The sequence below is a fragment of the Dermacentor albipictus genome, chromosome 8 (assembly GCF_038994185.2).
Source record: "Dermacentor albipictus isolate Rhodes 1998 colony chromosome 8, USDA_Dalb.pri_finalv2, whole genome shotgun sequence".
NCBI lineage: Eukaryota > Metazoa > Arthropoda > Arachnida > Ixodida > Ixodidae > Dermacentor > Dermacentor albipictus.
This window is the reverse complement of record NC_091828.1, coordinates 115821374-115844391: the sequence shown is the minus strand read 5'-3', so window position 1 is coordinate 115844391 and position 23018 is coordinate 115821374. Positions and strand designations below refer to the sequence as shown.

At 45.1% G+C, this 23018-nt stretch overlaps 1 protein-coding gene and 1 long non-coding RNA gene across 2 annotated transcripts in view; one reads left to right on the top strand and one right to left on the bottom strand.

Moving 5' to 3' along the window:
- LOC139049060 (uncharacterized) overlaps nt 1-23018 on the top strand; it is a 286618-nt gene that overhangs the window by 35282 nt on the left and 228318 nt on the right. The gene's annotated exons all lie outside the window — the stretch shown is intronic.
- Nucleotides 18366-19338, bottom strand: LOC135910314 (uncharacterized). The gene has a single exon (XM_065442356.1). It carries the CDS (start codon nt 19336-19338, stop codon nt 18382-18384), a length of 957 nt encoding a protein of 318 aa, XP_065298428.1. The 3' UTR covers nt 18366-18381.

Sequence of the window (23018 nt, the reverse complement as noted above, 5' to 3'; positions counted from 1 at the left end):
ACTTCATATTTATATACCTGCGCACCCCCAGGCGTCAAAGCAAATCAAGGCAAGATTAAAGGCTTTTTTTTTAAAACATTTGCCCGCGCATACTCGGGCGTCAAAGACATGGTACTTATCTATCATGGTGTGCAATCTTATCGTAATTTGTTGCAACCCTAACAACCATTTTTATTACACATTTTCTTTTCTCTTCTTTTTTAGTGTACTTCCAAAAAGGCAACCTCACCATGGCTTAGATGTACAGATGACTGACTGATACAACCTTCTCCCCTCTTGTGAATATGAAAGGCTTCGATTATTTCCCTGGTTAGCTGATCCTTATGGTGTGATAAAAGTGTGGTATCATTGTAAAGTGGCCAGCACCCATGTTGTGAGCAGTGCCCCTTAATATGGGAATGAATGTTTCCCCCCAGTGACCTTTTGTGCTCCAAAAGTCTCGTGTTTACACACCGACCCGTTTGCTCGTTCGCTCCTGTACGAGGGACGCCGACGCTCACCTCGGGAACGGGCACGTAAGAACTTTGTGTCTTTTAATTAGCTGCTCTTGAAATACACCCAGCCAAGGCCCATATTTGTTCTTGCTTTGGTCGGCTTATTCGCTTGGAATTCAGCTAACAGATCTGGTCTATGCAATACCAGACTGTTCAGAGCCTGAATGGGTAAGATTCCTCCTTCTAATTTTAACTTACCTGTTGTCAACGATTGTCAGCGTTCAAGGCGCAGCCGGGTTACAGTTGATGATAACGTTTGACGTAGTGAATAAAAAAAGAAGTTCCTGACTTATTTCTGTCTTGTTTCTTAACGAGCAACGCGAATAAAGGCCGCCTTGACTGCTGCATAATATAAACAGGAGATTACATATAAGTTTTGCTGCACAAAACAAAAATGTGACCATTTCCCAAAACACATTGCAAATTCATGAACTTCTTGTTTATTTGTTATCTATGGGTGCCTGCTACGCTAAAACAATAAATTAAAATTGTCATAGTCCGTATTTCGCGCTAGGGCACATCAAAACGCGGCACGATTACGAGGCAGGATACCCTTCTGAAGCAGGGCAATGAAGGCGCCTGACGGCCTTGCATTGTACGGGCGATAAAACTTAAACCACTATAGAGACATTTATCCACCGGTGACATTGCTGGTAAGTGAAGTCAGGAGGTTACTTGCAGGATAAAGTTATGCAGATAATGGAACCCCATTCAGTGGTACGTATAAGCCGGTGATAACGAACTGACGGAATCGAACAAAACCACGCCAACAAATGCGCACGTCGTCCGTGAGAAAAAAACAGAAAAAAAATGAACTAAAGCGGTTCCAATAAATCCCGAAGAGCTACGACAAGATCCCTTAACATGTTCAAGGCTAAATGTCGTTGTTTACTAGATATGTTTCTGAGGCACCGGCACGACTGCTTGCGTCGGTCGCATGTATCTAGATTCACGTATTCGACTGCTTCACTCTTGCGATTGTAACTCTTTTTTTTTTTACATCTATGCGCGCGCTTTAATACTGGCTGCCTGGATTGAACGGCCAATGATCATGTGTAGATGCTACCATGCCTTCAATTTATGCCGTAGTAGGTAGACCAAATTTGACCCGAATTGGCACGGAGGAAGCTTGGGTGCTCTTATACAGAATCTAATACATTAAAATCGAAGCGAAGAGTAAACGCGATTGCGTAATGCTACGACAACCAAGGAAAGCATTCGCGGCCGTAAACGATCCAAGACAAAGCACGCGACGGAGCTGAATTAGGGCTCCGTCACGTGATCCAACTTTACACGTCATTCAAGCCCTATCGGCAAGTGGCGCCGCACCATGTACCCGCGGCCACGGGGGAATTGGACTGAATGAGAGTCCCGTTTGACACAGGTTGGAGACTGAAGTCACCATATTTTGTCTTTTTATTTTTCGGCTGAGTCTTTTAATGCGGTTCGTGCTAGCCGAGACTCTTATCCTAACCAATTGTGTTGGCAAAAAAAAAAAGGTCAGTTTATTTTTCATACTGTATTTGCTCTAACTTAGCATCATCAATCCTTCATATTCAGTTTACTAATGTCCAACCTATGCGTACTCGCCTTTCTCATGCTATCCTTGAAAACCGTAGGTTTCGGGCAAGGTAATCAACTGCGTCCTCAGGGTGTTTTCTTTATTTTTCTTTCTCTCTCTGTTTTAATTCTGCAGAAACGTAAGCACTGTATGCTTAAAGCTATCATAACACGCAGGAGTTCGAGTTCCTGAGGTTCACGTTTGGCCACACTAAGTCCGCTATATCCTCCCAATTTCTTCATCAAGGGTTCAGTTCCAAGGGTTCCCCAACCGAAGGGATTTCAGCCGAATGTTCACCTTCGTGATTTCCATGTGGGTAACAGTGGGTTCTTCCAATCCTTACATCGCACTGTCGCCTTCATGGCGACATGGTGACCACTTCTTCGTTTGGACATCTAGCCGTGAACTCTATCTTATTGGCGTGCAGCGTAGGGCAGTTACGTGCCTGTTGACCATGAAACACATTTTGCGCTAACGATAGCGGCAAAAGTCGCGTCGCCATGCTTCGAATGTCAAGCGCCCAACCCCCCAACATCAAAAGTATCACTGTCCTCAACGAAGCCTTTGCGATCGCGAGGATACAACGTATGGGCCAAAGCGATGCGAAGTTAATTTACGATTTTAGCAATAAGCAAGCGCTCGGGCTTGAAAATCGTATCGCCGCGTTCGGTTCCCGTATGCGTAATCAACCGGCCGCGATCAGCCGCTTCGTCGGTCGGCGCTGTGGAAAACAGCGTGAGAAAGGCGAGCAACCGATACCCGTGTCTCGCCGGAACGGTGCCTGAATACGCCACGGCGACCTCGATGCCAGCCGCATTTCGTTTCCGAGTCGGAATACGCCGCAAAGACCCCGCAAAGGCAATCCATGCAAATGCGTGCTTGCGGTGGTGCTCACTTCGACTCTCTGTCGGCTCTTGTTCAGTTCCGACATAAATAATGTATCCAGATCGGCTTATTTTTCATCTCTCTCTCTCTCTCTCTCTCTCTCTCTCTCTCTCTCTCTCTCTCTCTCGTTCTTTATTTTCCCACTCTGAGGAAGGCAGCGTGGGCCCCTATGTGCTGTGCTGCCTCCGTTTGGGTTCGTCTTACTCGTGGTGTTTGTGCCACTCCCTCTGTGCGTGGGTTTCTGAGCAAGTCTGTACGGATTATAGAGTGCGCTTGTGTCGTATGTGCGCATGTCCGTTGTTTCGCGTGCGCTAGGCGTGTGTCTGCACGTGCGTGCATGAGCTTGCGCCAACGTTTGTACGTCTGAGTGCGTGTGTAAGGTGTAAGGTGTGTTGAATCCACATTGAATCTTGGTACCAGGATGGCTCCACCGCGCTTGCTGACGGAGCTTCTATCCCAGAAGTGGATTGGTTCCGGAATTATTCCAGTATTTTTGGAAACCCGGAAAGGAATGGGTTCGCAGTACACTAATACCCAGTTGTGCATGAATTGAATGGCAAAGAAAATTGGCTGATTTTAGTCGAGATTGAATGGGAATGGCATATGGCTTCGCTTCCATGAAGCACAACGTCCACTCATGGAAACGCAAACGTATTCATGCATTACTTTCAATGTCCGGAACACGGAGAAATACGCATGTTATCAGGGCTGTTACCGTATAACACGTTGTCGGCATTAAGAAGAATGGAGTGACAATGTGCGTTCATTCCTGGAATATAAATTTTCTCGGGCTCTCAGCTCCGCGGAAATGAAAAAAAAAGAACACGGCATTATGCCGGCGCATCATTCCATGAAATAGGAACGAAGTCGAATGGACAGCTCCAGTTGGCAACCCTGGCGTCGAGCAGCCTGCCGGACTGAGGCTCAACTCACGCAATCGTGCGCATACGTGACGAATGCAAATGCCGGGCGGCATTCCATCGCGTGAAGCTCTTGTCGCTTAAGAGAGAATTCCGTTCTCACGGTGAGGACGGCGCCGCGCGAACAATACGGATTAAGACTAAGCTTCTGTTTTGTTGCGTTAGCTTTCTTTCTGAACTTCCTTTTACACTTCGCATGGAAGTGCTGCCACTTGACATTCGTGCGACGAAGGCGTATATCCCCGTGTGACCGGTCACACCTACTTCCCGTTATTTCCAAGCCGTCCCAGCGAAAGTAACCCAAGGCTCATATGGATCGTTAGGCAAGCCACAGTAAAGGGTACGACCTAAATTAGTACTAACCGTCGCCAGAAGCAAGGAGGCTAATAGTACGGTAAAATTTAGCACCCATTATCTTTTTGCACAATCAGGGCTTGCATAAAGTTAGCGTACGGCTAGACGTGAAGTTTGAAATTGGCTTGAGGTAGCTGTCAAGTTTGCAAATGTATAATTCATTGAAGGGCGTTGCCAGAACAGAAGCTTAGAACATGAACATGCCGCGCGATGGGGTATGAGGAATTAAACTAAACTCAAACGCCTTAGTCACGAAGAGCGGTAGGCCAAGGAAATCTCACGGTGTCATTGAGTTGTGAGGGCAGCAGGCGCAACTGGAAACTATTAAACGGTCAACTCAGGGCAGGATTGAATATTGCGGTATAACTGAAGCCCAACTCCTCTCAATCTTGTGATGCTTTCGTCACAGTCTTGTGAATCGTGTGGCGTTTTCGGGGACGGTTGAAAACGCCCTATTCTTCTGAAGGAAGCAGATTCATTCCACTTACTATGGACTTGTCCAATCTTCCAAAAGAAACGTTCTCGTCACGGACTGCGAGCTGGTGCTAGCGGCAGTACCACGACCAGTTCTAATCGCCAAGTACATGACGACAAATAGCATAAAACGCGGCTTCAATTCATAACGCAACACAGGTCTTAGCACAGATACGATACATAGCAAGCATTATGCCCCAAGGCTAGTCTTCATCGCAGTTACAATAAGAAACAAACTTGTCATTTGCTGTGCAGTATCCTGGCAAGATATTTGCTCTCTCAAGGGTTATTCACGTTCGAGCGAACATTCACTGATGTCCACTGTCGGTGGTAGTGAGACTACGAAACAAATGAGGACGACATTCATTTCTCCACTACAGTTTCTTCGAGCGAAATTGATCATATTCGTTCAAGCAGGTTGAATAAACGCGCTTGAAGAACACAGGCGTAAAACCAAAGGTGTCGGCACAGCACTTTATATGTCAAGCCTGAAGCCTGCCGCATGGCGCCCAATTCAGTCATCCATCGTGTAACAACCAAAAGATCAAGCGTCGCTCAGGAATGTGAGCACTGCGCATGCGTGAGGATATAATGACGAGAGACAAGAAAGAGAGAGCGGAAGACAAGCGGTGCCACCGCGTGAAACTACCGTGTCACATATGACGGGGACAGGCGTCGGGTCTCCAAAGAACTTAACAATGTCCTGAGACAGCGCCTCGGCACCTTGCATATTTATGCAGTTTCCTCGGAAGTATATCACTTTTTCTTTTTTTGCTCGACAGTTGACCCTTTGTTACTCTCGCCAACCTGGCACCCGACTTGCGATGCGTGCCCTCTGTTTTACGGGGGTCGTTGTAACTCGCTTGTTGCGCCCTCCTTTCTGTGTTAGCTTCACTCTGTCCATCTCCTGTCAAATTAAAATTGCACCAGTTATTCCCTCAGTTTAGTGTGTAGCCGTTTTCTTTCTGTCTTCCTTCGATCTCCGTAACAAAAACAAAACAAAGAAATAGCTACTCCCTTTTGTTATCCTCTCCAGGGAATCGGCGTTACTTGAAAGAAGGTCAGAGCCCGGTCTTCCGTGACAGGAGGTCAACGAGTGATTTGAAAATCACCCGACGCCTTTCGCTTCGTGGCGTAGTTTCCTTTTCTTTTTTATCTCTCTAAATATTTTTCCACTGCTTCAACTGCGAAGTCACTGAATAACTAACTTTATCTATGGAACAAGCTCGTTTCCGGTTGGAACTTCTGCGACAATTGTCTACGTGCTTGGATGCAAAGAACGTTCAGTTGTTGTTATCGATGCAGTACACATCAAATAGGATTTAAGCGCCCATTTCTAACTTTCTTTAATGCACCGTCTGAACTAGTGCTTTCGAATATTGACAGTTTCAAATGGCATGGGAAACAAGTATTTGAAAAAGAAACCTTTCAATATCGAATGTTTTCAATTCCACGACAAAGGGAAATATAAAGGTTGCGCGGAGCATATTCGGTAATAAACGGTTTAGTTACGCTGAAAAATACAGATTCGTTGACAAAGCGATGTCAGGTATACTGACAGGCTTGTAGATTTCCCGCTTGTATCTGGTGTGCAATTGTCGATGACTGTAGTAGAGCAAAGCAGCACTTAGTAGAGTGTAGCATAAGTTCAAGGAGCTGGTGCAACCCTACAGAACCGTAAATCGTTTTAAAGGAATCGAAGCGGGTGTATATTGCGTAAAAAAAAGAGTAAATTGCTTTCCGTCAATTGAGGCAGCAAATCGGTAGGCCACCTAAGGCGAGACAGGTTTATTCAATCACCAGGAACGATTGTGCAGGGTTCATCTCTGCCATGCATTCGCTGAAAAATTGGTTTGTCAGCGAAACAACTGCGGATTTCCTTCAGCAGATTGACATTCGGGAAAGTATACATTTTCATCCGTATTTCTCCCCGTAACATACAACAGCTGTTGCTGTACCTATAGTACATGAAGGTTTGCTCGACCACATAAAAGGGATGAATGAGTGCCCTATACGTCCCAATCGGCTAGCGAATGTACCCTAGATAAAAAGCTAGGAAATGTAGCTTGAAAACATCTGGAGATCAAAAAACAAATACATGCGTGTAATATACAAGGGCGGCCCGCACACAATATTTATGCCATCTGGTAATGGAGAAATAACATTTCAAAAGCACAGGAGATGTAATATGAAACATTGGAGAACGGAAGATATACAACAAAACTTAACACAAGAAAAATGCTCACAAATATTGTGCTTGAATGAAAAAATTAGCAAGAATTATGTTATTCGTGTTTGGTATTTTCAACATTCGCACATGACTCATCCTAACTTTTCGTAATTCACAACTCTCCCGGACCACTTCTTATTGTTATTGTTCCTTCTCGGTAAACACAGTTCCATGTTCCGTACCCTGAAGCCATGGGGAGGTTATGAACAATTACGAACAAGCTGTTCTTTTTTTGTTTGTTTGTTTTTGATCTGGCACCGACGATGTGTACAGTCCGCGTAAAAAGACGACTGGCCTTGGCTTTCTTATTATGTTTAGGTGTTTGCCACTTTCAACAATAATTCTTTCTAAGTAACTTTAGAAAACTTTAATACGTCCGTTCATCTTGCCTTCCACGTAAATTGAAACCTACGTAGAATGACAAAATATTATCCGCCTTGCACTAAAAAAAGGGGATGGCCGCGCCATCTCTAAGCTGTGATGTCACAGCGTGCAGTTTTGTCTGTAGAAATTGATGGGCAGTACAATTGGCTGTTGAGTGAAAAACAGACAGCCTGTGTGTCCATGGGGTGTTGCGCGCATCTGGTGCCCTCGGCTTCCAGTTCGCGCATAAGATGAAGTGGTACTGTTCGTTCCATCGAGCTTATCTAACTTGACATAAAAACTGTTACAGCGCAAACACATGCAACCACAAGTATGAAGGACAGGACACAAGCGCTGACTGTCAACTAATCCTCTTCTCGCATCACTGACCTTTTATATGTCAAGTATGCACTAACTCGCCCAGAAAGAAGTTTTAATGGAACTTATCTAAATAGGGAATTTATTTTTTAAAAGTTGACTTTTTAGGGCCTCGTTACCAGCCGCAAACGTTCAATTTACATGGGAGCTTTAAGGTTACTGGGTGAGTATGTTAGCGAGTTTTAATTGTTCAGCCTTGCTAAATGGCCGTGCAGGTATTTTCTTTTTTTTTTGTCCTCCTCTGTTATGTACCTTGGTCAGCAACAACTACTATTACGTTTCGAATCACCTGTTTTCAATAATTGTAGGCAGTTCCCGCTTGAAACGCTCTGTACATTGTCCTCGTTCGAGTCTGCCAAGACAGCGAATGTGAAGACGCTACGGGGACCGTCAAGCATTCAGAAAGTGTGGATTGTAAACTAGTGGATCGGCTGTCGTTCGTGTGAGCGCGCCGTGGGGCAGTGGGGTTGGTTTGTCCTTGCGCTAGAATTGTTTCGGAAACTGTATTTAGGTGACGCCAAATACCAACAATACCAGTATATATTATTAATATTGTTATTGAAGGATGAATGAAGAGAGGAAGGAGATCGCGGGACGCTGGCTGCGGCGTGTTGTTGGTGGTCAGCAATCTTCCCTACTCTTGCTCATTATATATATATATATATATATATATATATATATATATATATATATATATATATATATATATATATATATATATATATATATATATATATATATATATATATATATTGTTACGGCTTGAACGCTTCAACGAATATGATCAATTTTGCTCGAAGAAACTGTAGTGGAGAAATGAATCTCGTCCTCATTTGTTTCGTAGTCTCACTACCATCGACAGTTGACATCAGTGAGTGTTCGCTCGATCGTGAATAACCCCTGAGAGAGCGAAAATCTTGCTAGGATACTGCACAGCAAATGACACATTTTTTTTTATTGTCGCTGCGATGGAGACTAGCCTTGGAGCACAATGCTTACTATGTATTATATATGTGCTAAGACAATATATATTATATTGTTATATTGTTTAATATATTGTTATATATTGTTATAAATATATATATATATATATATATATATATATATATATATATATATATATATATATATATATATATATATATATATATATATAACGAGAAGAAAGGGGGTTAACCGAGGGGCCCGACTTTTATTAGTCATATCATAAGAAGCCAACAAACACTGACACCAAGGACAACATAGGGGAAATTACTTGTGCTTAGTAAATGAAACAAAGAAGCGATAAACTAATGGAAATTAAAGTGGATGAAAAAACAACTTGCCGCAGGTGGGAACCGAACCCTACTAGGACACATAAAAGGACACATAAAAATACTCGAGAAAGTGGATGGGAAAACGGTGCCGCGGTAGCTCAATTGGTAGAGCATCGCACGCGAAATGTGAAGACTGTGGGCTCGGTTCCCACCTGCGGCAAGTTGTTTTTTCATCCACTTTAATTTCCATTAAGTTATCGCTTCTTTGTTTCATTTACTAAGCACAAGTAATTTCCACTATGTTGTCCTTGGTGTCAGTGTTTGTAGGCTTCTTATGGTATAACTAGTATATATATATATATATATATATATATATATATATATATATATATATATATATATATATATATATATATATATATATATATTGTAAATACAATCTTCTATACTCCCAACATCCCTGTAACATATTGGTGGAGGCTACTTATTGCTGCGGTTCCTTACTGCTGTTTGAACTGCTAACACTTGCTTCCTCGAGGAGTCCATCAACTTCGGATGAAAGCATTCTAGCCAAGCCGATCGCCATTGATTCTCATAAAGGTCAAGCAAGTGCCGTAACCGGTAACGTAGCCCCATCTAGCGGGATACCTTACAAGCGCACCCTTTCTTGTTTCCGCTTGCTTCCGTGCGGGCGCTAGTGTCCTTGCTCTCTTCAATGGGGTCAGTCGGTTTCTGCGGAAAACGTGTTTTTTGCTGTTGTTTTTTTTTCTCCCGCAGTCGCCCCCTTGGATGTCTTACTGCTCCACGCGCGCACCTGATTTAGTGCACCCACTTTAGTGTACTGCCCACCCCATACAGCACACTTCAGGGACTTATTTACCGACGACTGCTGCAGCAATGCTACATAATTTTGGCTTCTAGCGCGAAATGAAACACGGACACAGAAAGGAGCAGACAGGACGAGCGCTAGGAGGACAAATGCCGGTTCTGCTGTACCATGCCACAGTTCTGGCTATGCAAACTGTTAGTGCAATCAAAGAAGCAACATTGGCTTCACTAGAAAGGTGAAAGCGTTCACATTGAAAAGAGCCCTGTGTACAAGAAATGTAATGCAAAAGGATAGACCGTGCAGGTATTTTCTTTCGCCCAACTGTCTATGCTTTTGCAATGCTACATAAGTCATTTCTTTTTTTTTTGCTGTTGTTACGTACCACCAGGTTGCCTGTCACCCTTGTTGACACTATGAATACAGCAAGGCCATTTTGCTATGTGCTTTTTTGTTGTGTTCACTGCGAGACACTTCATTGTGGCGTGACGAATCATATCTGACCAGTTCGTTCACTGGCGGCGCCTTTTCCTGTTATATTCACTGCGAGCATTCACCTTGCTTTTTCATCCTTAGAAATAGTGCAGGCCACATGGAGCAAGCAGGAGTGCCAATACAGAAAGTGGGATAGAACATTAAAACAAACACAGCGAAACTATACCCGGGTTAAAACTTTAGAAAAAAGGGCGTTTACTCCTCCAAGGTGGTTGCACACGAGCCTCCACCAATGGGCGCGCACACTAGACTGACGTCACGAGCCGGACCCAGCCAATGGAGAAGATGGCCGCCCGCATTTCGACCTGGGCCGAATCGCGTCAGTCGTGTGCATCTGCCCCTTGTCACAGTGAATTCCCAAACTGTAATGATAATAACATAAGTCAAAATCACAAATCAACAAAACATTGACGTGAAGGCCAAGAAATCAACGCAACAGTAAAATATTACGTGCCATTTATACTGCCTGTTAAGGCAAATACATAAACAATGTACACAAGGTCAAGCGAAATCAAATGTAAAGAATGTATAAAGTAATTTACACTGTATAATTCAGTTGTCAAATGGGCAAAGATGGTAAAGTAACATATTATTTCAGTCACTAAATTGTTGTTGAAAAACCTAAAATTTAGGTATATTTGTTCTGGCAGATTATGGAGTTACATATGGCGAATGTGTACGGTGAGTGTGGTGGAATATAAGTAGAGATAAGTAGAAACAAGCGCGGTGTTGGGTTCAGCACTAGGGCCCAACACTATTTAAACAATGGACAATCAATTTAATTTATTTAAACAATAAAAACTAAAACCTTAAGCCCTGAACTTTTCGCGGGGATTACAATGAAATAACCTGGTTAGATTCCATACCTACCTACAGAAACGTGTCACAGAGTGTAGGGACAGAATAAATAGCACAGTCCTCGTTTGATCTTTTTTTCAACCACGTTACTGTTCGCATTTGTGTACGGATGTTACGTAATTTAAGCGTAATGAGGCTTAGGTCTGCATGACCAAATACTCCTCTGACAGAAGATTCACCTGCGGTGGTGCATATGTTTAAGTTTGTGACGCAAAAAGTGCAGTTTTCGAAGTGCACATCATGTATTAAGCAACATCGTTGTTTCAGCTCAAGTTGCTTGCCAAAGTAGCTCCTACGTACCTAGACTCACCCTCCTCAGTTATAGTTCAGACCCAATGAAATAAGAAACATTAAGGGGGCTACGCGGTTAGTGAGGCGAAAAAGGAACATTTTTTTTTTTTCGGAGATCAGTTCCATATCCCTTCGTCACACCGGACGAGAATAATATCGAGGGCCATGCTAAGGGCTCCTAGATCGTCTGCTTAGTCATCTCCACGTAGTCATCTCCAAATAAGCAAGTGCTTACGGGTTAGTTAATAACCATGATCAAATCAAAAGTTGACAGTTAGTTTAGCATACGCTAAAGAGGATGAACGTGAAAGTCTGCGTGCTCACGTGACATTGATGACGTCACTTGAAATCTTCATTCGAATGCGTTGTTATGTCCTATTACTCGTTTTCTTCCACCAAAGGTCGTGGGTAGTAGTGCGCTCAATAGCAAGACTAAGAAATTGAACGGTCATCATATTATAAAGGTGCTTGTTGCATGGCTAATTGTTGAAATCGTTTGTTTCACCTTTTTTATAGATTACTGGCGCACTAGCAATCTCTAATTCCCCAGGAAAAGCACTGGTAGACATTATTATGTTACCAATATGAGACAGAGGGTTATAAATAAGATGTGCGATGGCTTTAATCGGTTGAGCCTTTATCTCATCGTCGTTGCATTCACTTCCATTTGTTTTTATTTTTGTAGCAGGTTGTACACTTCCGTTTCAGCAGCGGAAACGAAAAATATTGAGTCTTTAATATTTTTAACAGATTGCAAATTGTAGCCGCAGTCATCTGTAGCAAAAGCAGCAGAGTGCCCAGCGTTTGAAAAGTGCTGGTTAAACTTTTTGAAAAATTCTCTTCCTGCGCATGACGTACCATTTATTGTGAGTTCGAGTATCTTATTCCCTCCATTCTTTGATGTCCGGTTATTAAATTGTTGTCAATATTTTTTCGAGTCTTCCATATTAGACACATTTTGGTCATAATATGTGATGCTTGCCCGCTTAATGTGAGATCTTAGTTTGTTCCTGATCATCCTAAATTTTTTCTAAAAATTCTATACGCCCTGTTTTTATGAATAGGGCGAAGAGCTTATTCAGATATCGTATTCTGTTTAAAAATGTGCTGTCAATCAATGGTTTCCGCGATTTGGTTCCTCTTTTTCATTTTAGTGACGGTAAATACGGTGACATAAATATCTTTAATTTTTTAATAAATAAGCTGTATGCAGTCGTGGAGTAGCTGTTTTGCAGTACCTCGTCCCAGTCTAGTACGGAAACTAAGCTCAGAAATACTGCAATTCTAGCATTATCAATTTTCCCGTATGTAATGTTTGCACATGGCGATGGCTTGGGCTCCAACTTGCTTGCTCGAAAAATAATAAATAAGGGCAAGTGGTTGCTAATAGAGGACACCAAGACAACCGCTTCTAATTTGTTATTGTTAAGACAGGGGTCAAGCGCAGATTGACAAGCTGTCGTGATCCTTGTATGTACGTGTGTTACATTTTCGCAGCCGTATGAAAGAAAACGGTCAAGAAGCTTTTGTTTGCTGGGACCCAAAGACATCACATCAGTATTGAGCTCACCGTGGTGAACAACAGGCATGTGAATTAGCCTACAGTATTCCAGCCCACTTTCTAAGTATTCAATAAAGACGCCAACTGAACCGGATGGAGTCCGGGTCGGGACTATTATTATAATGCGGACACATCTAATCATTATGGATTCGTAATGATCACTGATCAAACATTGAAATATGACTTGCTGCTGACGTGAATAGCAATACTGCCTCCTTATATATATATATATATATATATATATATATATATATATATATATATATATAATGTATTATTCGAACTGCAGAAGTGTCGTTGCATCGGGTTACATTTACAGGGTAGCAATTGCCCGAAAACCAAGTTTATGTGCAAGCCACAGTATAAAACCGGTGTTCTCATGAATCCATGCGCATTTCCATATCACTCTTGTGCCCTAAACCTCTCGCATTTAAGTGAAGCCGGGGATGAGGCTTGTTATTGCATCGCTTTGTGCAACGCTTGAAAGAATCAATGTTGTAGTAGCTGCCCATCGTACTTCCCATGCTTAAAAAAAATCGTGAATAAAGATTAGCTAGCTCATCAAATTTTCTCAAGATCGTCCGTTGTGCTGATTCTGGTGACGCGGTCAAGGGGGCTGCGACGTACGAATGTTTTACCGTTTTTCACCCATGAAAACTGGTACTCTTTTTCTGTTGCTCTCGATCGCATCATCTAAAACAGCTTTTTTTGTCCTGCGCTATAAAGCTTTCGCTTACGAAGATTTTTATTCTTGCTCTCCTTTGTTCCGATCTCTTTTCTTGCCAAGCAATCTTGATGCGGCGGGCGGGGAAACGAACGTGCTCGGGAGCTCTTCTGTAAGTTTTCCTACCGTCTGCCTGCTCAGCCGTATGCCTAACACTCAGCCGGGTGCCCAGTTTCAATGTACGTTCCTGAAAGCTGTGGAAACTTGAGGTCATTTGCTGGGAAATGAAGTTTCTGACAGGCAGCCATTGGAATCTCAACTTGGCAACGTTTAGCGCTAGAACGTTATTTAGTGAGGCGAGTCTAGCATTGCTATTGGAGGAATTAGAGGGCAGTAAATGGTATATAATAGGGTTCAGTGAAGTTAGGACAAAAGAATCATATACAGTGCTAAATAGCGGGCATGCCCTGTGCTACCGGGGCTTAGCGGAGAGACGAGAACTAGGAGTTGGATTCCTGACTAATAAGGATATAGCTGGTAACATACAGGAACTCTATAGCTTTAACGAAAGGGTGGCAGGTCTTGTCGTGAAACTTAATAAGAGGTACTAATTGAATGTCGTACAGGTTTACGCCCCTACATCCAGTCATGATGACCAGGAAGTCGAAAGCTTCTATGAGGACGTGGAATCGGCGATGGGTAAAGTCAAAACAACATACACTATACTGATGGGCGACTTCAATGCCCGGGTAGGCAAGAAGCAGGCTGGAGAAAAGTCAGTGGGGGAATATGGCATAGGCTTTGGGAATAGCAGGGGAGAGTTATTAGTAGAGTTCGCAGAACAGAATAATATGCGGATAATGAATACTTTCTTCTGCAAGCGGGATAGACGAAACTGGGCGTGGAGGAGCCCGAATGGCGAGACTAGAAATGAAATAAGGCTTTGTACTCTGCCCTAACCCTGGCATCGTACAAGATGTGGACGCGCTCGGCAAGGCGCGCTGGAGTCACCATAGAATGATAAGAACTTGAATTAGCCAAGACTTGAGGAAGGAACGGAAGAAACTGGTACACAAGAAGCCGATCAATGAGTTAGCGGTAAGAGGGAAAATAGAGGAATTCCGGATCAAGCTACAGAACAGGTATTCGGCTTTAACTCAGGAAGAGGACCTTAGTGTTGAAGATATGAACGACAATCTTATGGGTATCATTAAGGAGTGTGCAACAGAAGTCGGTGGAAACTCCGTTAGACAGGATCCCAGTAAGCTATCGTAGGAGACGAAAGATGTGATCAAGAAACGCCAATGTATGAAAGCCTTGAACCCTACAGCTAGAATATAACTGGCAGAACTTTCCAAGTTAATCAACAAGCGTAAGACAGCTGACATAAGGAAGTATGATATGGATATAATTGAACATGCTCTCAGGAATGGAGGAACCCTAAAAGCAGTGAAGAAGAAACTACGAATAGGCAAGAATCAGATGTCTGCGTTAAGAGACAAAGCGGGCAATATTATTACTAATATGGATGAGATAGTTCAAGTGGCTGAGGAGTTCTGTAGAGATTTATACAGTACCAATGGCACCCACGACGATAATGGAAGAGAGACTAGTCTAGAGGAATTTGAAATTCCACAAGTAACGCCGGAAGAAGTAAAGAAAACCTTGGGAGCTATGCAAAGGGGGAAGGCAGCTGGGGAAGATCAGGTAAGAGCAGATTTGTTGAAGCATGGTGGACAGATTGTTCTAGAAAAACTGGCCACCCTGTATACGCAATGCCTCATGACTTCGAGCGTATTGGAATCTTGGAAGAACGCTAACATAATCCTAATCCATAAGAAAGGGGACGCCAAAGACTTCAAAAGTTATAGACCGATCAGCTTGCTGTCCGTTGCCTACAAAGTATTTACTAAGGTAATCGCAAATAGAATCAGGAACACCTTAGACTTCTGTCAACCAAAGGACCAGGCAGGATTCCGTAAAGGCTACTCAACAATAGACCATATTCACACTATCAATGAGGTGATAGAGAATTGTTCGGAATATAACCAACCCTTATATATAGCTTTCGTTGATTACGAGAAAGCGTTTGATTCTGTCGAAACCTCAGCCGTCATGGACGCATTACGGAATCAGGCTGTTGACGAGCCGTATGTAAAAATACTGAAAGATATCTATAGCGGTTCCACAGCCACCGTAGTCCTCCATAAAGAAAGCAACAAAATCCCAATAAAGAAAGGCTTTAGGCAGGGAGATACGATCCCTCCAATGCCATTCACAGCGTGTTTGCAGGAGGTATTCAGAGACCTGGATTGGGAAGAATTGGGGATAAGAGTTAATGGAGAATACCTTAGTAACTTGCGATTCGCTGATGATATTGCCTTGCTTAGTAACTAAGGAGACCAATTGCAATGCTTGCTCACTGACCTGGAGAGGCAAAGCAGAAGGGTGGGTCTGAAAATTAATCTGCAGAAAACTAAAGTATTGTTTAACAGTCTCGGAAGAGAACAGCAGTTTACGATAGGTAGCGAAGCACTGGAAGTGGTAAGGGAATACATCTACTTAGGGCAGGTAGTGACCACGGATCCGGATCATGAGACTGAAATAACCAGAAGAATAAGAATGGGCTGGGGTGCGTTTGGCAGGCATTCACAGATCATGAACATCAGGTTACCATTACCTCTCAAGAGAAAAGTGTATAACAGCTGTCTTACCAGTACTCACGCACGGGGCAGAAACCTGGAGGCTTACGAAAAGGGTCCTACTTAAATTGAGGACGACGCAACAAGCTATGGAAAGAAGAATGATGAGTGTAACGTTAGGGGATAAGAAAAGAGCAGATTGGGTGAGGAAACAAACGAGAGTTAATGACATCTTAGTTGAAATCAAGAAAAAGAAATGGGGGGCGCGGGCAAGGTATGTAATGAGGAGGGAAGATAACCGATTGTCATTAAGGGTTACTGACTGGATTCCAAGGGAAGGGAAGCGTAGCAGGGGGCGGCAGTAAGTTAGGTGTTCTGATGAGTTTAAGAAGTTTGCAGGGACAACATGGACACAATTAGTACATAACCGCGGTAGTTGGAGAGGTATGGGAGAGGCCTTTGCCCTGCAGTGGGCGTAACCAGTCTGATGTTGTTGTTGTTGTTGTTGTTGTTGTTGTTGTTGTTGTTGTTGTTGTTGTTGTTGTTGTTGTTGTTGTTGTTGTTTCAGAAGCAAATATTGGTCCGCGTGATCTGGCAGCCCATGGATTAAAACTTGAACCGCCTGCTATATTGGTTCAATGTGTTTACGTCTTGCTTCAGTTGCTTCACTCCTTGCTTCTTAGCTTGTACCTCGAGCCTTTCCACACGCTTGTTCAGATCCGACACATGGGTGTCTTGCTTCATTTTTCTTTATTTGAACAATAACCTCGTCGTACTTTTTTAACAGCACCTGCGTTAAATTTGAAATGCAATCGACAGTACGTTTGATGCTGTCAAAGGCGCCTATATTTTATTTCACCGTCATCAACAAACCTAGTTTCAGATTAATTGTCTGCAATTACATCCGCCACGCTGAGCTCCGTCTTCTTAGATTCTTCTGATGCGTCAGAACTGCTACGAACCTTGGTGGTTCGGCAAGTAGGGAATTTTCAAGTTTTTCTGGTGGCATCTGACTTCTTTTGGTGCGTAGATTCATTTACTCCTGCGCCAGTGCCCAAGTGGTAACTAAAATTTGCACTCGCAACAAGTGATATGCATTCCTACATCGGAAAGGCTATCCCGACAAGCAATGTACGTGTAAGCCATTTGAAAGAGCTGATTGGCTTATGAGTGACTGTTTAAAGAAGTGCACTTTGAAATAACTCCGCAGCAGTGTCACTCAAGTTCACATTCAAGTTTCAAAATTTGAGAAAGAATGCGCAAAAGTCAGAAGACCAACCTGCGTGTTCAGTTAATTATATTAGCAGACGGCGAAAGATGTGTACAATGCAACTGCTGCTGAGGGTGTGTCGGTCGTACACCGGTGAAGCGGTCTTTTTGAAAGATTGGCAGTGACGTAGGATCCAAGTTGGCGAATGATCGACGTGTGATAATATTCCATTCTACGATGGCGCCAGCATTCGGATGGCCCATCAATCCCAGAGTGATCACTTGATGATTTTAGCAGACGGCGAAATGTGTGTACAATGGCCCTGCTGCTGAGCGTGCGATGGCGAGCTGGTGCAACAACTTGAGGGCACCGTCGCCACTAGAGTCTCTATGGCCATGCCAAGCCTAATCTTATGATACGACTACCATTTTTCTTAGTGCAGGAAAGTAATGATCTAATACACCTTTTTGTTTCATCATACCTGATACAGACCTAAAAGTACCGGAGAGAATACCCCCCCCCCCTCTTGGCTAGGTGGTCTTGTTAATAATTGACTACCCTATAGCGGCTTATCGCAATTTTTTCTTCCTTCGAAGGATTTTAACCACTCGGGGCATTTCTTGTTACTTTACTTGAGCCTTGTGATACATCCTCAGAAACCTGCGGTCTTCCTAGGACAGGAAAAGCGACAGTTAACATTAGGTGAGCAGTTGAGCTTAACAGCGCCTTGCAGAAAAGCGCTTACACCAGGACAGCACCGGGACAACATTGGTACATGCGGAACCTTTATTTTTCTGTACACTATGGTTCTCTGTGCGCATGAACTCCTCCCACACAGTCCGCAAGCACCACACTGTAGATGATGACTCATCCGATGACGTCACACTCAAACCACACAATGCAGCAACGTCGAAGGTGCTTACTTCTTCTTGCGGAGGTAGTCGTAGCCTCCGTAGCCGTAGCCATACCCGCCGAGACTGTAGCCGGGCTTCACGCCATATCCGTACCCGCCATAACCAAGGCCGTAACTGAGGCCGCTTCCGTAGCCAACTCCAGCCAGTCCTCCGCCGTAGCCGAGACCTCCGTAGCCGTATCCCAGTCCCGCGCCGTAGCCGAGTCCGCCTCCGTAGCCCAGACCTGCTCCGTATCCCAGCCCTGCTCCGTATCCCAGTCCACCACCGTATCCGACGACGCCTACGGCTGGAGCAGCAGCGACGGCCACTGGGGCGACAGCAACCGGTTGACCGTAGGTAACTGGTTGGGCAACTCCGACAGGACGAGAGACGCTGACTACCTTCTGGCCGGGACGCTGGACAGCGACGACCTTCTGGGCCGCAGGTTGAGCGTATGCTACAGCCCTTTGGACCACGACCGGCTGAGCGACGGCCACTGGCCTCTGTACGGCTACGTACTGGGGAGCGACAGCTACGGGCCTTGCGACAGCCACGGGGCGCGCCACGGCGACCGCAACTGGAGCAGCGTATCCCAGGCCTCCGCCGTATCCCAGGCCTCCGCCGTATCCCAGGCCTCCACCGTATCCCAGGCCTCCACCGTATCCCAGGCCTCCGCCGTATCCCAGACCTCCGCCGTATCCCAGGCCTCCGAGACCGTAGCCGTATCCCAGTCCCCCGCCAAGTCCTCCGAGGCCGTAGCCGAGACCACCGTAGCCTAGGCCCCCAAGTGCGACGCCTCCGTAGCCGAGACCACCGTAGCCTAGGCCACCATAACCGAGGCCGCCATAACCCAGGCCACCGTAGCCCAGGCCACCGTAGCCCAGGCCACCGTAGCCCAGGCCTCCGTAGCCAAGGCCATAGCCCCCGTTGCCAGCGTAGGTGACCCCGTGCCCACCGCCATTGAGGTACCCAGCCATGGACATGGCCGAGACGGCAAGAAGGATGGTAAGTTTCTGTGGGAAAGTAGAGAAATTTGAGAAATGTGTGTATGATATAAAACATTGAGCTTTTACGAGTTCTGCGAATGATTGCAAGGGCACTTAAAACACATCGTCAAAAAAATGAAGCTTCCTACATGTAGTTTCATTCTTCGGAGGCTTCACGGCGTTTTGGTTTTTATATGGCTAAGTATTGTTGAAGTTTACCTCTAAACGCACGTGCAATATTGAAGCGAACGTCACTGACCAACTCAGTCAGACTGTGACAGCAATTTTTAGTCGGAAAGTAGAGTGCGGTGGATTGCTTGCATCATTTTCCCGACTAATAAGTTCACGTATAGAATACGAGCCCCGGTATCTGAATGCACCTTTCATTCCTGATCTATACGACCTAAGGACTGCATCGGTGTTGAAACAAATGTCCTTTAAATGTGCAAAACCTTTGTCAAACCACGCTGCTTGTATGATTCATTCGGCCTATGGAAGCTGGCTAAGTACCCTAAGCCATGGACATCTAGGTAAAGGGACTTTGTCTCTTTTTCTCCTTGAACGCAGTTTTATCGCCAACACACGTGAAATCTCTTACGACGACGCCAGTTCTTCGAATTGTTGTCGGCAAATTCACGTGCTGCTCCTCGCACTACTACTCCTCATCATGGCCAGACGCGGTTGTTATGCGTAACCAAGGACTATGGTTGGGGACACGACGACAGACAAGGTCAAACGCTAATTCACAGCTTGTTACCAATACTAATATAATACACTAATACTCGCCACTCTACATGAATCGTTGCTTGCTGACTAAGGGCAAATATCATCTCGCTTACTTTGTACATGCTCTGCACATCTCATTCCCTACGAATCCTCGTCGGCGCAGAATCGGCGATTAAAATCCTCGATTCTTCAGGCAGTGGCAATGTACTCATCATTACTTACTTCTACGTTCATCGCTCCAAATACAAGTTGACAAGTTAAGTGGTCTCCACAAGCGCTACGCTTCTTCACTTACCAAGATCTGCATGTTTATGTGTCCGTGCGTCCCCCGCGCTGAGCTTTGTTCCTGGTAGCTACTTACTCAGCGAAACACCACCGGTTGTGTGTTTTCCGGAAAACTTCCCGGGCTCTTTTTATATGGTGGTCGAAATCGACGCGGTCCCCTCCAACCCCGTATTCCGGGCTGGCCGAGCCTCCCCTTCGCACTTTCTTTCCGCGTCGTCCTCCCTCGTCGCAGCAGCACAAACTCCCCCCCTCGAGGTACAGATCACACGTGCACGCGCTCCGTTGACTGAACCGAAAGAAAAGCGGCGCCCAGACGCCGTAAAATCCCGACGCCACGATAAAGCAAACGAGAAAGAAAAAAGAAAGAGGCGGTGGCTTTGGCCCGCGCGCGACTTCCAAATCCCCACGCGGCACCGCACGGCCGGCGGCTTCTTCGTTGGCCGGCGGGTGCGCGAGCAGTTTCAGGTCAGTATACTTCGAAACAGAGTGTCTATATCGACAAGGAGGATCGTCCTCGCGTCCGCCTGCTGCCACGGACGATAGCCGCCGGACAAACCCCGAATCCGTAAACTTCTTCCGGTAGCTGAGCCTCTGCGCTCGCCCGTGGAACCCATAAGCGGATCCCGAGGCGCTGAAAGCCTATCGTCGCCGCACATTCTCCCTCCTTCTTCTAACGCCGCGCATCTTCGACTGCTTACCCTTAGAGTACAGACAACCACATATGCAAGCAGACTTCCACTTATTTCAGCGCGGAATCGTATAAGAGGAACCAAGTCGACAAATAAAAGGAAAAGGACTGAAGCGCGTCTCTCTTATCTACCTTCCCTCCTTCTCTTCTCAAGCAACCGCTGGCTCTGCCGCTTCTTCGAGGCCTCACCAAAAAAAGCGCGCGATCCACATGGCGAGATCACTGTCCCTTCTCCCCACCGGCCCGCCCGTGCTTTTTTAGTCCGATCGAGAAGGGGATGTCGCTAGACCCACGAGCGATGCGCGTGGGGTGCCGTGCACGCACTATACCTTTGCTGCCTACTCTGCGGAGTAGTTGTGTGCCGGACCGCACTGCGGAAGGAATATGCCGCAGCTGCGTTGCGACCACCTCAGGGTTTCTCAAATTTCGGGGTATTCGCAATCCGGACCAGATTTCGGGGTTGGTGGAACCACCTGAGCCTCGCCTCGGGCCTTCGACGATGCGTTATCGGTGTACAAATTGGGCCTATCGCTATCGATGGGCCGTAATACCTTAAATGGGCCAGTCCGATATGCCTGTAAGCCGGATGTGAAAAAGATTACGTAATTTAGCATCGGCCACCATATCGACTTGTCCCAACTCTCCTTTTTGATATTTTTCATGGCTGACACTGAACATTGCCTACAATGAGTTTTAGGCATGTTCTAAATTCGTTCCAGGCAGATTTTTATACGAAGAAACTGTATATTTGTTTATTTGAAATGAAACAAAAGAAAGGCAGAAGAGTAGAAAGTTAGGCCGATTGTATCTCATTTGTGATTTGGAAATTACAGCTTAAAGTAATAACCCTTGCAGAGATTGAGACTCGCATGTACCGGGCTTGTGCTGTTTAACTTTCATCCTACCGTCATCCTTACCTTATGCTGTATTTTCCGAGCCATAAAGGAAATAGACTTGGTCAACTGACAGCGGTGAAGGCTATTCCTTTGTACATGGTTCTGAGGAGGAACAATAATGATATTAAACAAAAAGCACGTGAGTAGTTGCTAAACCAAGACTGATGGCTGTATATGTATAAATGAATTATTGCGTTAAGACATTAAGTTATAATATTCACAATGCCGCAATATGGGCGACGCCAAGTATGATAGCGGATAGTTTCGGATTAATCTTGTGCGTCGTGGGATTCATTGAAATTAACATAAATCTAAGTACACGGCCTTTCCTTGCATTTCGCCTCCATCGCGAAGTGGTACCATGCTCGCGACATTGCGGCTCAACGTCAGAGCCACGGCGGCTGATAAGCCGGAGGCCTTCCAGAAAGGTTTCATTGAACTACTGTAATGTACGTGGTTTACGTACGCATGCACCTACTCAAACAGCATCCAGACCAGCGCGCCGCAAATGAAACGTTGCCACCCCGTGTTCGCGGTTGAGGCTTGCCTCGTCGCGCTAGAGCACAGCTACTCAAGCTGAGTGAACGTGCACGAACATTTATAGAGACAAGGACGTGTGGCAAGTCAATTGTGTACATCTTGTGGCTGCTGCGAGACACTTCAGCACCTTATATTTGAGTGTCCCGCTCTCAGTGCACAGCGCATGTCACTAGTGAGAAACTATCATCTGCTTGGCCTGCGGTGTACGACGCCTGACGAATGTTTATATCCCTGCGGTTGTGCGTCTAAACGTGATCAGGCTCATCGCGCCCTACTTACTTTTCTAAAAATAACTAACTTAGGTTGACGTTTGTGGCGTCGAATCTATTCTATTCAACATTCTGTAGTAGCGTGACCTTCAGTGACCGGCCCTACTGTGTGTGATCTGTACTGCGCTCTACTTTAGTCTTTAGATTTGTTCTGTTGCTCTTCCTTTCCTCTTTCCTCCCCTCCTTCCTAACTTCCATTTCTGTGTTGCTGTCACCTCCCTTCTTAAGAGTTGACAGGCGCTGTGCCAATTCCGATGGCAGTGGCCAGCCTGC

Excerpts from the sequence above, each read along its gene's own strand:
- LOC135910314 (XM_065442356.1), bottom strand. The coding sequence starts at position 19,338 with ATGTCCATGGCTGGGTACCTCAATGGCGGTGGGCACGGGGTCACCTAC.